The sequence below is a fragment of the Hylobates moloch genome, unplaced genomic scaffold, assembly GCF_009828535.3.
Source record: "Hylobates moloch isolate HMO894 unplaced genomic scaffold, HMol_V3 SCAFFOLD_18, whole genome shotgun sequence".
Taxonomy (NCBI): Eukaryota; Metazoa; Chordata; class Mammalia; order Primates; family Hylobatidae; genus Hylobates; species Hylobates moloch.
Window position 1 is genome coordinate 44,299,832 of NW_026652293.1, and position 14,802 is coordinate 44,314,633.

Here is a 14,802-nt window from a genome sequence, read left to right on the forward strand (position 1 = left end):
AAATAAATGACTGGACACCTGGGAAATCACATGCGTCTGGCACGGGGATGGGATGGTGACCATGGCATGGCCCCCACCCTCAGAAGTTTATGGACAGCCCCCTTTGATGCTCACAACGGGCAGATGGGGCAACTGAAGTTCAGAGAGCAAAGCGACTCTCTGAGTCACGGCCTGTGGCAGACCCAGGATTTGGAACTACCAGTCTTCTGGTTTCTTTTGGTCTGAAACTTCTATGTCTCTAAAACATTGTGTTACTGAAGCCTTTTGTGTAAACAGAATGGAACAGCTAAGCGGAGATGAGAGCCAGGACCATGCACCTTAGCACTCATGGGCTGAATGCTTGGCGATTAGGCATTTCTTTGTTTCACCAATATTTATAGCTGTGGATACAAGGATAATAAAATATCCCAACCTGCCCTCAGCAAGCTTATAGACCCTGGAACAGTTAAAATGTGGTGCAATAATTCTCATGATAAGATAAATCACACTTTACAGTCTATTTCAGTAGTCTGATTACTTTTCCATCTCCCCCAATAAGACAAGGAGTTCTGTTAAATCAGGGGCCATATCCGTCATGTTCACCATCATTGTTCCAGGGAACGCATGATGCGTGACACATAATAAGTACTTAGCAACTTTTATTCTTTAATGAAAGAATGCACCAGAGGTTACAAGAATACAGGGGAAGGCTCCAAACAAGGCCTAGAGAATCAGGTGAGGCGTCCAAGAAGATATCCCAGCTGAGATAAATCTTAAAGGACAAACAGGCAGATTGATATCTCACCCATGGGAGAGCCAAGTAGAAAAGTGTTTTCAATTATGCACAGTTTGGGTTTATCCATTCCACCGCTTCTTCTCCATTTGCAGGGATAATTGAGAGGCAGCTGCGGTTCAACTGTGCTAAGTGCCCGTAGTGAGCAGTGAATTACGGGCAACAGAATGTTCTTCATTTTGCTCAGTAAAGGGTGAGCTAGTAAAAAACAAAAGTGGGGGCTGGTAATTTATTGGCCCTCATTAACAAGGACTCTGTAGGCATTCTTAGAGGATTTCTTTTAGATGGAGCTCAGTTATCAGGAGCAAAGAAATGACATTCTTCGCTGGCTACTTGCACAGTGAAGCTTGCAAGATCAGCTCTGGAAGTGTACCACTGACACAGCCATGCTCACTCAGTCCTGTTTTTTGCAAGAGTGTAGATGAGCTTCTGGGACGTAGGATGTGACATCAAAGAAAAGGCCCACTTGAAACAGCTGTCTGAATAGTCTAGCAGTCAAATGGCAAACTCCCTGGGCTCAAGCTTTTGGCTTCCCCATTCACGGACTGCACTCACAGAGTTGAATCATGCAAACTACTCTGTCCAAGGGCCTCAAGGTCGCAGGTGTTCTAGGGCAAATATCTCTACTGCCAGAGATATTTTTCTCCTCTGCAACATGGGGCCAACTGAGTTCTTACCTGAAAGACTTGTCTTGAGGATTGCATGAGAATGTATGTAAGACACAAATATTTAGAACAGCAGCTGGCACATAGGAAGCACCCAGTCCATGTTAGCTCACATTATTAATAATAGATGTCTTGTCTGGCCGCCAGAAAGAGCTGGGTTTGAACCTGGTCACTTACCAGCTTCGAAGATATGGGCAAAGTCCCTAACATCTCTGAGCCTCACTTTCTCCTATTTAAAGTAGAGATGATATTACCAATTTCTTAGAGTCATTGCAAAGATTTTAAGTTAAATGAGATGAAAAATATCAAAGGGACCTAAGGAGTAAGCTCAAATCCTCACTTCTTATAGAACAATGGTGTAGTTAGCTAGCTCAAGCCTAAAAGATACTTTTCCTTCACTATTCCCCACATTTCTCTATCATACATTTACCATACGTCTCAGCAGACATTTACTGAGAGCCTACTGGGTGTTAGGCACTATGCCTGCTCTTAAGGAGCTCCTACTATGATGGAAAGAAAGGCATGTTCATTATAAAACCACTGCTGGCTGTGTCCTGCAATGGGGGTGTGAGATAAGCTGTGACAGTTGCTGGGAAAGGAACAACTAATGAGCGCTTCCAATCTGGAATCTTTCAGTGAAAGCCCTTGGTTGACTCATCTGAAAAGTAGTCAACATATCCACTATCGTTAGTATCATAAGATGTGTTCGTATATATTTTTATGATGTGTCAGTAACTAAAGTAATTCTTCTAACACATTACAGTATTATGGTATGTAATAGTGTTGTGTATCTAATATCCATATTCTCACTTGGTCCTCAGAATAACCTGAGTAAGAGGCAGAGCTGATAGTAGTGAAGCTCGGAGGAGCTCAGTGACCTGCTCAGGCTGTCACAGTTAGCTCATAACACAGTGAGACCAGATGGATGAGTAAGGGAAGGGAGGAAGATGCAGATTAATGTTAAACGTCCTCAAGATCTTCTGCATACTAGGCCCACACTTTCCATACCACTCGTGGGCCTTTTTCTTCAATGAAAACCTTCCATAATTATCAAATGGCTTGTATCTGATCCCAGTAGAAGCTGTGCTTTGTGCTAGGATCTTGATATTTGCTATATTTTAAATAGCCTAGATCTCAGACTCAGCATTGAACAGTTTAAGCTCAGCTACAAACTGTTTCTAATCACTTCAGGAACAGTATAGCACCTCCCTAGGCCTCATTTTTGTCTAAGGAAATGAGGATTTTTTTTCCACCGCATGACTTCTGAAGTCTATGTTTCTAGTCTTTGATTCTGCAAGGAGCCCAATGGCAGAGACGACCTATAAACCTTTGTTAAATGATGTTCACTCCCTCTCCCCATCTGATGCTCCTAAGGGAGGGAGCCTGGCCTGATACTTTCACAGTTAGAGCAGGTTCCCATGGGCTTGTCCTGGGGGCCATTCTCAGGTACCCTTAGCCAGCTTGCAGTTGAAGTCTGGTTGCTTTGTTCTTTGAAATTGGAGTACCAGAGTGTTTTGACCGTGCTGAATTTAATTTTTCCATAGGTTCCCACCAGCCAAAAGAAGGAAGGTGTTTATGATGTGCCAAAAAGTCAACCTGTAAGTGTAAGTACATCTCCTCTCTACTGCCAGGTTTCCGCGACCTGGATTCACACTGAGGCTGTCTTCAGCCTGTGGAACGAAACCCTTCTCCTGGAATGAGTGTCATGGCCCCACATGTTTCTGCTGGGGACTGCATGCTGGGGAATCTTCAGTGGGCCAGAGGAAGGAGACATGAGGCAGAAATGGTAGCACTGAGGAAAGGGTGCCAATCTGGATGAAGGTCTGGTCCCACGAGTGGGAGTGAGTTGAATCACGCGAACTACTCTGTTTAAGGGCCTCAAGGTCATAGGCGTTCTAGGGCAAAAGTCTCTAGCCATAGTTTAGAAGAAGTAATTCTTCTAACACATTACAGTATTATGGTATCAATAGTATTGTGTATCTAATATCCATTTTCTCACTCCATCCTCAGAATAACCTGAGTAAGAGGCAGAGCTGATAGTAGTGAAGCTCAGAGGAGCTCAGTGACCTGCTCAAGTGGAGGATAGTGTTTCTGTTGTGGAAAGAGAGCTGCCCATCTAATCTGAAAGTGGTTGAGAAGTTTCAAAGGGACAGTAGGATAGGGCTGGCCAGGGCCTTTGGGGTATACAAAAGTTCAGCCAGTGGGTGAAAATGTTGGAAAAGGTCATGTGCAGTGGGATGTAGAGAACCCAAGAGGCATACCACATTTAGGACAACAAGGTCCAGTGGATCTGGACCCCATGTGCTGGTGGGACTCCTGGGAATCTGGGACAGAACCAAAAATTCCCAGCTGTGTGGTACTGCTCCAAACCATTGAAGTACCCAGAACTCATATTTAGGACCTCCAACTGGCATGCAGAAGGCAACTTCTATACATAATTCAGGCAGCTCTGGGGAGTCAGTGAAAGCTCTTGAGCAGGAGGCACATGTGACTTTGCCACAGCCAAGGAACTAGCGTGTTCAGTCACTATTTACCTCATTCATCTCAACAATGTGTGGACAGAGAAGGTGCTTTAAAGTCAGGTAGACCCTCAACAATGTCAGCTCTGTCCCTGACAGCTGGTGTGAGGCTAAAATCGTTCTACCTGGAACACTGTTGTCTGTTCTGGACCCCACACTGTGAGAGACATAAAGGCACACCTGCATGCTTCATGATAAGATTAACAAGGGGATGTGAAACTCTATCCCATGAGGAGCAGCTGAAGGACACAGAAATGTTTGGCCTGGGTAAAAGAATCCATAGATATGAAATGGGACTCCAAAGGCCACTGTATGGAAAAGGGATTATCTTGTTCTATGTCAGCCAAATCCTGGAACTGAGACCAGTGGGTGGCACTATAAGAAAGTCAATTCCAGCTCAAAGTGAGGCTGACCTTCCCACAGTCAGAGCTGCTCAGAGGTAGACCAGCTGGCACCTCAGAGAGTGAGCTCACCATTCTTGGAGCTATGCAAACAAGACTTGCAGACTACGTGTCAGAAAGATTACCAGAGCAATTCACACATTGCATAGGGAGATGGACAGGAGAGCTCTGGATGTCCCTTCCAAACCTGAGATTCTGTATTCTCCAAGTTGGGAGTCTTTCTGGTAGATTCTCATCCTTGCCTGCCCCCTTCTCCCATTTTGTTTAGTGAAACTTCTTTCTGATCAATGTCCATTTCTATAACCCACTCTTCCAGGCTCTTGAAACCACCACCCCCCACCTAAATATGGCTTCTGAAACCTATGCGTGTTAGTTTTAATGAAAAAGCATATCCAGATGCAGGCCCGTTTTCAAAAACCCAAGTCTAGGGACCCTGTTCTGTGTTGTACTACTCAGGGAAACAGCAGTTTTTCTCCCTGAGGCCTTTGCACCTCATCAGGCCCCCTTGTCACTGAGACATTGGTCTGCTCTTCGTGTTTCAATTGGTCCAGCCCCCATGACACCATTCTCTACAATTCAATTTGTGCCTGAATTGCCACACTTGCCCCTAACAGGTTTAGCTATGTAAGGAAACATGCTCCATTTGCTGCCTTGGTTTTTGTGAATTTATTAATGATTCTGGCCACATCATCTCCATGCTTAATAGCTCCAGAAAAACAAAAAAATCCAAGCTCCTTTGCCTGAGATACACAGGCAGGCTGCCTGAAGGTCCCCTCTCCAGCCTATGTGTCTATCTCCCTCCTTCTGGTCCAGCCCTACTGAAATCTTTTTGTATTTGTTTGTTTTACCCCTCCCCACTCTCTCTGCAGCTTTCCCCCAGCGTTCCAACTTTACTTCAAGCTTTGTGTTCTCAGAGGGACCTTCTGGACTTTCGCTCTGAACAGCAACAGCAGATCACTCCTGCCTTTGTGCTATCATTCCTGTGCTAATAGCACTTCTTCCCTATTACTTCCTTGAATGTCCTAGGGTCCTTGTATTACCAGATGCAAGCCCATGGCCTGGTATGTGAAACCAGGTGCAACACGGCTGCTTTAGGAACATTTAATAAATATATGAAGGCCAGGGGCGGTGGCTCAGGCCTGTAATTCCAGTACTTTGGGAGGCCGAGGCGAGCAGATCATGAGGTCAGGAGTTCGAGACCAGCCTGGCCAGCATGGTGAAACCCCGTCTCTACTAAAAATACAAAACATTAGCCAAGCATGGTGAGGCGTGCCTGTAATCCCAGCTACCCGGGAAGCTGAAGCAGGAAAATTGCTTGAACCCGGGAGGCGGAGGTTGCAGTGAGCCAAGATCGTGCCACTGCACTCTAGCCTGGTTGAGAGAGCCAAACTCCATCTCAAATAAAATAAAATATATATGAATGACTCTATGTGTAGAAGGCATTTATGAAAATCCCTGGCAGAATTAAGTAAGTCACTGTATTTCTGACTCCAAAATAATCATTTAGGAAAGGCACTAGAAATTTTGCTTGCAAAATATCTGGGCTGCCTGAATGGCATGCAGTGGCTCCCAACCCGCTATTTTCTCAGAGTCCTAGAACCAACTGATGGTAATGATGACTTTTCCATGAGCTATTTTCAACATTTTCAAAAGCCTAAGAGAGGTAAGAAGTAAAAACCTCAGGCTATTGTATAGAGACAGGTGGCTGCAGTTGGAATCTGAGCTCCTCTTCCTACCTATGAGACTTTGGATACATTTCCTTGCCTCAGAGACCAGTGTTCTTATCTACCACAAAAGATGATTGAACATAATTAGAGGACAGAGTAGTTTATGTATTGGAAAGTTGATCCCACTTGCCTAAGCCTCTCGGAGGTAATACCGAATACCACACACCCCTCCCTGCTCTGAGATCTTCCTGCCTTCCAGGCTTCCCCTAGTAGACCTGCCTCTCTGATGAATGCACACTCCCTAGAGTACCTCTGTACTCTGAAAATCCTTGCCTCTCACTGTTTGCTCCTTCACCACCTTTCCCTTAGCCAGAAAGACAAATACAAGCGATAACTCAATTAGTGTATGTTAAGCAGCTTCCAGAAAGTCGTGAGACTTCCACAAATTTCCCATAAGAAGAGAAACTGCCCAGTGGCCTGTTCCTCTAGGTTCCGCCTGGTTTCATTTTTCTCAGGTCTCGGTCTGCACAGAGCCTGGTCTTCAGAGTGAGATCTGGGTGTAGTTCTTACCACAGCCACTTCCTGAGAGTCCCTGAGCAGCTTTGTGCATCTCTGATACTCTATATTATTATCTACCAAAAGAAAATCATACTACCTTTGCTTTGTTTGGAGGATTAAAGGAGACACTTACGCAAAACCCTTAACAGAAGATGTGAGTTAGATAACATGAGAACATATCCACATGTTGCTATTTCAGGCAGTGCTCTAGCAAACACTCCTCACTAAGCCAGGGATTGGCAACTATTCTAGGGGATTGCACACCCTCTCTGGAAAGCCTTCCTTACCCCAAGTAGAGTATTCAGTCTCTCTGGGCTACCTCTAATACTTCTCTTTGCAATGATCCTAATGGATTGTCATTTTCTCTTAACATATTCATGTGAACCATTGGACTTTGAGTTCCTAAAAAACCTTGGCAGAGATCACATCTCACGCGGCTTTGCAATTTCAGCACCTAGCATAGTGCCTGAAATATAGTTCCCACTGAGGACTGTGGTAGTAACCTAAGCTATGAGAGATACCGGGGTTTGAATCCTGGCTTCATTACTGGCTATGTGACCTTGAGTGAGCCCTTTGCTCTATTCAGTCTTTGGTCTTCTCAGCTATGTAATGGTGATGTGAAAACCAAATTCACTGAGTTCTGAGAGTTTAGATTAATAGCAGTGATCACTCAGTGTACATTAGCAATTAATAGACACTAAATGTTTTGTTGCACTGAACTACTCACCAGGAGTTGTCACTTTTACTCCATACCTCCTTGCTTTGCAAGTCCATTGAGGACAGGAATCATAGCATATTCATGTCCTGATTACAGTAAGCATCGACACAGAGTAGCTGCTCAAGTGGTAAATGAATGAATAAAAATAATTGAACAAATGAATCCCTGTGTGAGGAATGAATGAACAAATAAATGCCTATAGACTCAAAGCTCATCTATTGTCCATTAAGTTCTTTTTCCTTCTGGGGCCAAAGACACCATGTCAAGCTAAGACAGTGTTGCTTCTCAAAGAAGCCCTCTTGCCTGGCCCTTCTTCCACTTTGTGTTTAACCATTCTTGCCCTGTTCCACCTGCAGCCTCCATAAATATGTGTTGTTTTTGCTTTATAATTTGGATCACCAAGCAGACAGGTGGCCTTCTAAACACAAACCCACACACTCACGCACCTGCATTCACTCCCCTCCTACCTCAGGAACTCAGCATCAGGCAAAGCCAAAACATCTTGCTTCCTTGGCAGGGTTATTTTTGATTTTTGTTTTTTCATCCTACCCAGGGTTGGATTTTTCCTTCTGGGGCCCTGTGGAAAGTGTTTAAAGTCATTAAAACTCTTTAATTTTTCTGAAGAGGGGCTTGTAACTTATAAAATATTAGGGACACAATCTGATAGAATTAAGAATCAGTAGGCCGGGTGCAGTGGCTCACGCCTGTAATCCCAGCACTTTGGGAGGCCAAGGCGGGCAGATCAGGAGGTCCGGAGATTGAGACCATCCTGGCTAACACGGTGAAACCCCGTCTCTACTAAAAAATACAAAAAAATTAGCCGGGTGTGGTGGCGGGCACCTGTAGTCCCAGCTACTCAGGAGGCTGAGGCAGGAGAATAGTGTGAACCTGGGAGGCAGAGCTTGCAGTGAGCTGAGATCGTGCCACTGCACTCCAGCCTGGGCAACAGAATGAGACTCTGTCTCAAAAAAAAAAAAGAATCAGTGTAGTCCTTCTACGCCAAAACCCCTGTAACTATTTGCATGTCACGGAAGGCTGGAGAAAGGATTTGGGCCCCGTGAATTTGCCAGATACTTGTCTGAAAACCACTAAAATTTTTGGATTTTAAGAGCATATCAGTTATATCCCTTGCCTTGTCTTAGATAATATGCAATTAGAGATGGTAGTTACATAGTCCATTTCTCAAACTATATTTAGCTACAGACTTTCTTTTTAAAAATTAAAATTTTATATAACAATATAATATATAAGAGAGACAGGCAAAAGAGGGGTTTTATGCACTATCCTCGGTCTGTATATGAAATCACTACTGAACTGAATTAATGATAATCAACTGTTGAAATATAAAATACACTTTCTTCTGTGACCCCATTATTTTGTTTTTTGTTGCCTTCTCTACTTTTGGCCATTATCTGGGGAGAGTCATCATTCCAGTGGACAGCCCATTTAGTAACCTGGCCTCTCAATTTCATGACTCTCATCCCTTGAATCTTTTCACTCAGAACAGCCTTAGTGACCTCAGAACCTCAGGAGCCCCTCCTTTCTCTCACCATAAGCCTCTGTTCATCCCTTTCTTCCACTCCAATACTCTTGCTGAACTTTTTCTTCGTTCAACATTCAAGATCCAGTTAAAATGTTATTTTCTGTCTTCAGCTTTCCTTGAGTCCCTAGGGAAATTGCTTTTTCGAATGTATTTCGGCCGAACTATTTTTTTTTCCTTTGAGACAGAGTCTCGCTCTGTTGCCCAGGCTGAAGTGCAGTGGCATGATCTTGATTCATTACAGCCTCCGCTTCCCGGGTTCAAGCGATTCTCCCACCTCAGCCTCCCAAGTAACTGAGATTGCAGGTGTGCACCACTACACCTGGCTAATTTTAGTATTTTTAGTAGAGATGGGTTTCACCATGTTGGCCAGTCTGGTCTCAAACTCCTGACCTCAGGTGATCCACCTGCCTCAGCCTCCCAAAGTGCTGGGATTACAGGTGTGAGCCACCATGCCCAGCCCACTTCTGCTGAACTTCTAACCACAAATTTGAAATTTGTTTTCTTTTCTTTTCTTTTTTTTTTTTGAGACAGGCTCTTACTTTGTCACCCAGGCTGAAGTGCAGTGTTGCAGTCATAACTCACTGTATCCTTAAACTCCTGTGCTCAAATGATCCTCCTGCCTCAGCTTACCCAGTAGCTAGGACTACAGGCATGCACCACCATGCCTGGCAAATTTTTTTTTTTTTTTTTTTTTTAAAGATGAGGACTTGCTATGTTACCTACTGTGGTCTTGAATTCCTGGCCCGAGGCAATCCTCCCACCTTGGTCTCCCAAAGCACTGGGATTATAGGCATGAGCCACTCCACCTGGCCTTAACCACATTTTATTGTGGTTATCATGGAGCAGTATTTTCTAATGGTTCAAAATATGGGCTTTGGCATCAGAACAACTTGGATTTGACTCCCAGCTTTACTATTTTCTAGCTTTGTGAATTTGAGTACTTAAGTTAGTCTCTCCACTCTCCATGCCCTCATCTGTAAAATGGAATTAACGTTAGTGCCTGCCTTAGAGTTTTTGTGTAAAGACCAAATGTGTAAAGACTAAATGAGCTAAAGTATGTGAATGAGCTCAGTGCAATGAGAATTTAATCACTGTGAGCTATTATTCGGTTTCTTTCCCCTACTTCTCTGTAAGATCCTAGAGGGCAGGATTCACTTCTATCTAGACTGTTTCTAAGGTAGGCCTTCTTGAGATTTCCAATCTCTTTGAGATATTGATGGTGGACCCTGTCCCCAGAAAAAAAAAAAAAATGTATGCATGAATAAATTTTTGCAGGACTTAAAGCCAACAGGATCCCTCAACCTCTGTCTTAGAGCCTCAGTCAGCAGCTCATCATCACTCTTCAATCAACAGAGATAAATCAGTAACATGGCAAATTTGAAGTTACAGAGCATTCCAGAGTCTTAGGGCAGAAGTTAGAATTTTCTGTTTCTTATTGCTCTCCTTCACCTCAGTGCATCAACTGATGGGTGCACAGTTTTGTTTTGATGAGCTAGGGCCCAGGTATAGATGGAAAGCTGGTTCCATCTCTTTACTTTCCTCTTTCTCATTTACTCATTCTTGCCCTAGTTTTAACCCTTCTTGACCTATTGATCCAGGATGCTCAGCTGTGGTTATCATCCCTTTCTTGGACTTCTTTCTCAAATAACACATTTGGATGCTTTTCGTTGTGTATTTTAATTTGGACCTGTGATGTCTCTGTCTTTCTAGCAGATTTGTTCTCAAGGTCATGCTATGCTTCTCTCCTGCACCCTTTCCTAGGAATTCTGAGCCAATATAAGGATTAATGCTACCCACTCCTAGAAGTATACATTTCATCTACTTTTCTGGTCAAGGCAGCTGGAAGCTTGGCACAGGGGCTAACTTCTCTTGTGACTGTAAACACATAGGTACATTTTTATGTCAGGGTGTCAGAAATCCAACAGCATAAATGCTTGCTGAGAGGAAACGCTAACCAGCTGGAGAGACACGGAGGTTTCAGAAAGGAGGGAAGAAATTGAGCAAAGCCTTGAAAGATGAGTAAGATTTGAATAAGCAAAGGAGAAATGGAAGTACCTTCTGGGCAGATCACTGAGACTGCCAAGTCCATACTTCCTCTACTCAGCAGTGCTGAGAGCTGATTAATTTATCACCAATTTCCATCTCAAGGAGCTGGGAAATACACGTAGTCTTTGTTTCTTCGGGCTGATAATGCTAGACATGTTCTTTAGGCAGATATCCTGACTTTTTTGTGACTGTTAAAAATGCACATTCCTGGCCGGGCGCCGTGGCTCACACCTGTAATCCCAGCTCTTTGGGAGGCCAAGGTGGGCGGATCATGAGGTCAGGAGATTGAGACCATCCTGGCTAACACAGTGAAACCCCGTCTCTACTAAAAATACAAAAAAATTAGCCAGGTGTGGTGGCGGGCGCCTGTAGTCCCAGCTACTCGGGAGGCTGAGGCAGGAGAATGGCGTGAACCCGGGAGGTGAAGCTTACAGTGAGCCAAGATTGTGCCACTGCACTCCAGCCTGGGTGACAGAGCGAGACTCCATCTCAAAAAAAAAAAGCACATTCCTGAGTGGAGAGGAAGGTGTCTGCTGAGCATTCCATTACTGCATTCATTATTTAGTGCTTTTTGCACCCTGTTAGCCATTGAACATGATTCAGGTCCCACAGTGGGACTGTGAGTAGAGCATTGCATTCACAGGGCCACTCAAGTGCCTATTTCAGACTCTATCACACCTTATAACACTGAACTTGGTAGAACTTAACCTTCACAGACAACTGTTTCAACGACACAGACCTTAACCTTAGTGTAACTTATGTCATTTTCACGTGAGAAATACTTAGCGCTTTTCTTTTCCCCTCTCTTCATTCCCCCATGTAATATTCTTATGGCTGAAAAAGATATTTTATCCTTCTCCTTGTAATTTTTCAGTTTCAAAGCCTTTTATATAGTTGTATTAGGCATAAAAGACTTTCTAATTATCAGTAATAACCAGTCAGTGAATTCTAGCAGAAATTTTTTTGGCCTTCAAAAGACTTTCTTAGGCCTGACGCAGTGGCTTATGCCTGTAATCCCAACACTTTGGGAGGCCAAGGTGGGTGGATCACCTGAGGTCAGGAATTCAAGACCAGCCTGGCCAACATGTCGAGACCCTGTCTCTACAAAAATACAAAAATTAGCCAGGTGTGGTGGCACACTTCTGTAGCCCCAGCTACTCGGGAGTCTGAGGCAGGAGAATTGCTTGAACCCAGGAGGCGGAGGTTTCAGTGAGCCGAGATCATGCCACTGCACTCCAGCCTGGGCAATAGAGTGAGACTCCGTCTCAAAAAAAAAAAATATATATATATGGAGAGAGAGAGAGAGAGATTCTTAGATGGTTGGCATAGTAGTGAACAGGAAAGACAGAGATTTTCGAATTGATCAGTTGGATTTGACATTAATTTCCTTTTAATGACAGCCAGGCTTGGTGGCTCACACATATAATCCCAGCGTTTTGGGAGGTGGAGGTGGGAGGATCTCTTGGGGCCAGGAGTTCAAGACCAACCTGGGCAACGTAGCAATACCCCATCTCTACAAAAAATAAAACAATTAGCTGGGCATGGTAATACATGCCTGTAGTCCTAGCTACTCGGGGGCCTGAGGCAGGATGATCACTTGAGCCCAGGAGTTTGAGGCTGCAGTGAGCTATGATTGCACAATTGCACTCCAGCCTGGGTGACAAAGCAAGACCCTGTCTCTGTTTCTTAAAAAATTTTCCTTTTGATGAAACATGGATTCCAAAATTGAAAGGAATGATCAGACCCCTCCAAGATTCTTTCTTCACTTTGGGTATGATCTTTGTTGATCACTTCAACTTTCTGAGATTCATTTTCCTTATCTGCAAAATGGGAATAGTGGCCATCCACTACTGACATCTCAGGACCCCGTGAGACTCACAGGTAATATGTGTGAAAGCAGGTTCTGCAAAGAAGATGGGAAGGTGCTTTTATAAAACCCTGAGGAAGAGAAGACCTAGGGATGATATGTGTTAGTTGCCTCTAGTTATTTTACAGGCCGTTTCACAATTAAGGGGAAGAGCACAGTAGTATAATAAGAGAGTGAACATCGGGCTAAATGTAAGAAAAACATTTCAGATAATCTGAGCTTGTTTTCAGGGGAAAGGACAACCTCATCGAGTAGTGAGCTCTCTGCCCCTAAGAGTATTCAAACAATGGCTCAATGGTTCTATAAGGGACTCCTATGTCATGAAGGCGATTGCCCTAGTGGATGTTAGAATTATTCATCTACTCTCCCATTCCATTCATCACCATGTTCATTATATAGGCCAGTGTTTATCTCAATATCTTGCTCCCAGTGTCTCAGCTACCATGTCAGATACCCCAGTGGCCCCATTCCTGTCTTCACCGTTAATAACTTGACATTAAAGTAGCTCACTCTGAAATGCACAGAAGTGAGTTATGGTGTTGCTTTCTGAACTTAGTGCTTTGGATGCAAAGAACTTTCTCAAGTATTGTAATCCAGTCGCCTCACCGAACAAGCATCGGACACAGAGTATGTGCCTAGAAAATCTGTTTCTCCTTAGTTTCTTTCTTGAGAGCTTGAAATCAGGGCTACAGAACTATCTGGTGTGCCCTGAAAAGGAGATATCCTGGGAGAAAATGATAAAAATTCTGATGATCAGATATGACATCCCAGCCTTTGACTCAGTTTCTTTCTTTGTTGTATAGTGCCAAGCCACTAACCATACGTACTAAGAATCTAAGGTTGATTTTGCTGTAGAAAAAGTAGCTAGACTTCATTGAGCATCTGCTGTCTGCCGTGGACAGCCTCGGCTCTTGATTCAGCTTTTTTTTTTTTTTTTCCAGTAATCACAACCCTAGCAGGTAGACGTGATTTACATGTAAAGAAACTGGTGTTTAAAGAGGTCATAAACCTCACCCACAATCACAAAGCTCTAGTACTTGGCAGAGCCAGAATTTGAACCCCAGGTTGTTCTGAGTCAGGGGCGCAAACAATTTCTACTAAAACCTACTGTCTTTATGATGAAAGGAAATGTACAGCCCTCCATCTCCTCACCCTTAGCTTAGTTGGAATTAATACTCAGCCTCATGTTCATCTTCCATTATTTGCTGTTTCTAGAGTTTTTATAATGAGCACCTTATGAGGCCCAGCACTCCCCGGCTAGCTGTGAACATCTCTCTCCTTCTTTAGACTGAGTTCCAAGCAGGCATGCCCATGTCTAAGTCATCCCTGAAACTTCACTCTGTCTGCCACACTGCTTTCTTCATACTGGATGTTGAAGAGATGTTTGGGAACCCCAGATAACAAATCTAATGAAAGCCACTCACCTCTCAAGCTTAGAAAGATTCTCATTTTGCCACCCGGCATCCCATCCTGCAAACCCCCTATCCCCCGGCAATCAGTATTTGGTTGACTTTCCTTGCCTTAGATTTAATTCATTTTCCCTGCCGCACATGTTGGAAGCTTCAATCCATTAATGTGAAGAATTGCAAGAATTCTCTGGACAACTGTTCCCTACTTCCCCCACACAACTCCCATCTTTTATGGCAAATAAATTTTCATTCACAGTTGAGCAGTTGGTTTTTCCTTTAGTTTGAAATCTGGATCAAGATGTTGGTTAATTGGATTAAATCTTGTCTGAACATTTGTCAATTTCACTTCCTCATTAAGCACCACATTGTAGAAAAATTATAATTATTACAATGCAGTTAACATAGATGTCACACAAGAGGAGGTTGTACTGAAGTGAGGGAAGGGAATTTGAATCTGCATATTCCCACAAATGAAATATAAGGTTGTCCCTTTTGATGTTTCTTAGATGAGTTTTCTTTTAGCCATACTTAACAAACATTGTCCTGAGATAGAATCCTGAATTTCTAGAGTCTTGGAGTTAACAGCAACATTAAAAAGAGGTTATTTGGTTTCGCGTCTCCTCCAATGCAAGAATCC

At 43.6% G+C, this 14,802-nt stretch overlaps 1 protein-coding gene across 18 annotated transcripts in view; it reads left to right on the top strand.

Annotated features, from left to right (window-relative positions):
• DAB1 (DAB adaptor protein 1) overlaps positions 1–14,802 on the top strand; it is an 863,435-nt gene that overhangs the window by 795,262 nt on the left and 53,371 nt on the right. For all 18 annotated transcript variants that reach the window (XR_009210852.1, XM_058430794.1, XM_058430808.1 and 15 more), the window contains one exon: positions 2,982–3,041. Coding sequence is in view for 17 of the 18 variants with exons in the window: in XM_058430794.1 (XP_058286777.1) it covers positions 2,982–3,041 (60 nt within the window). In the remaining variant the exon portion in view is untranslated. The remainder of the gene's footprint in view (positions 1–2,981; positions 3,042–14,802) is intronic.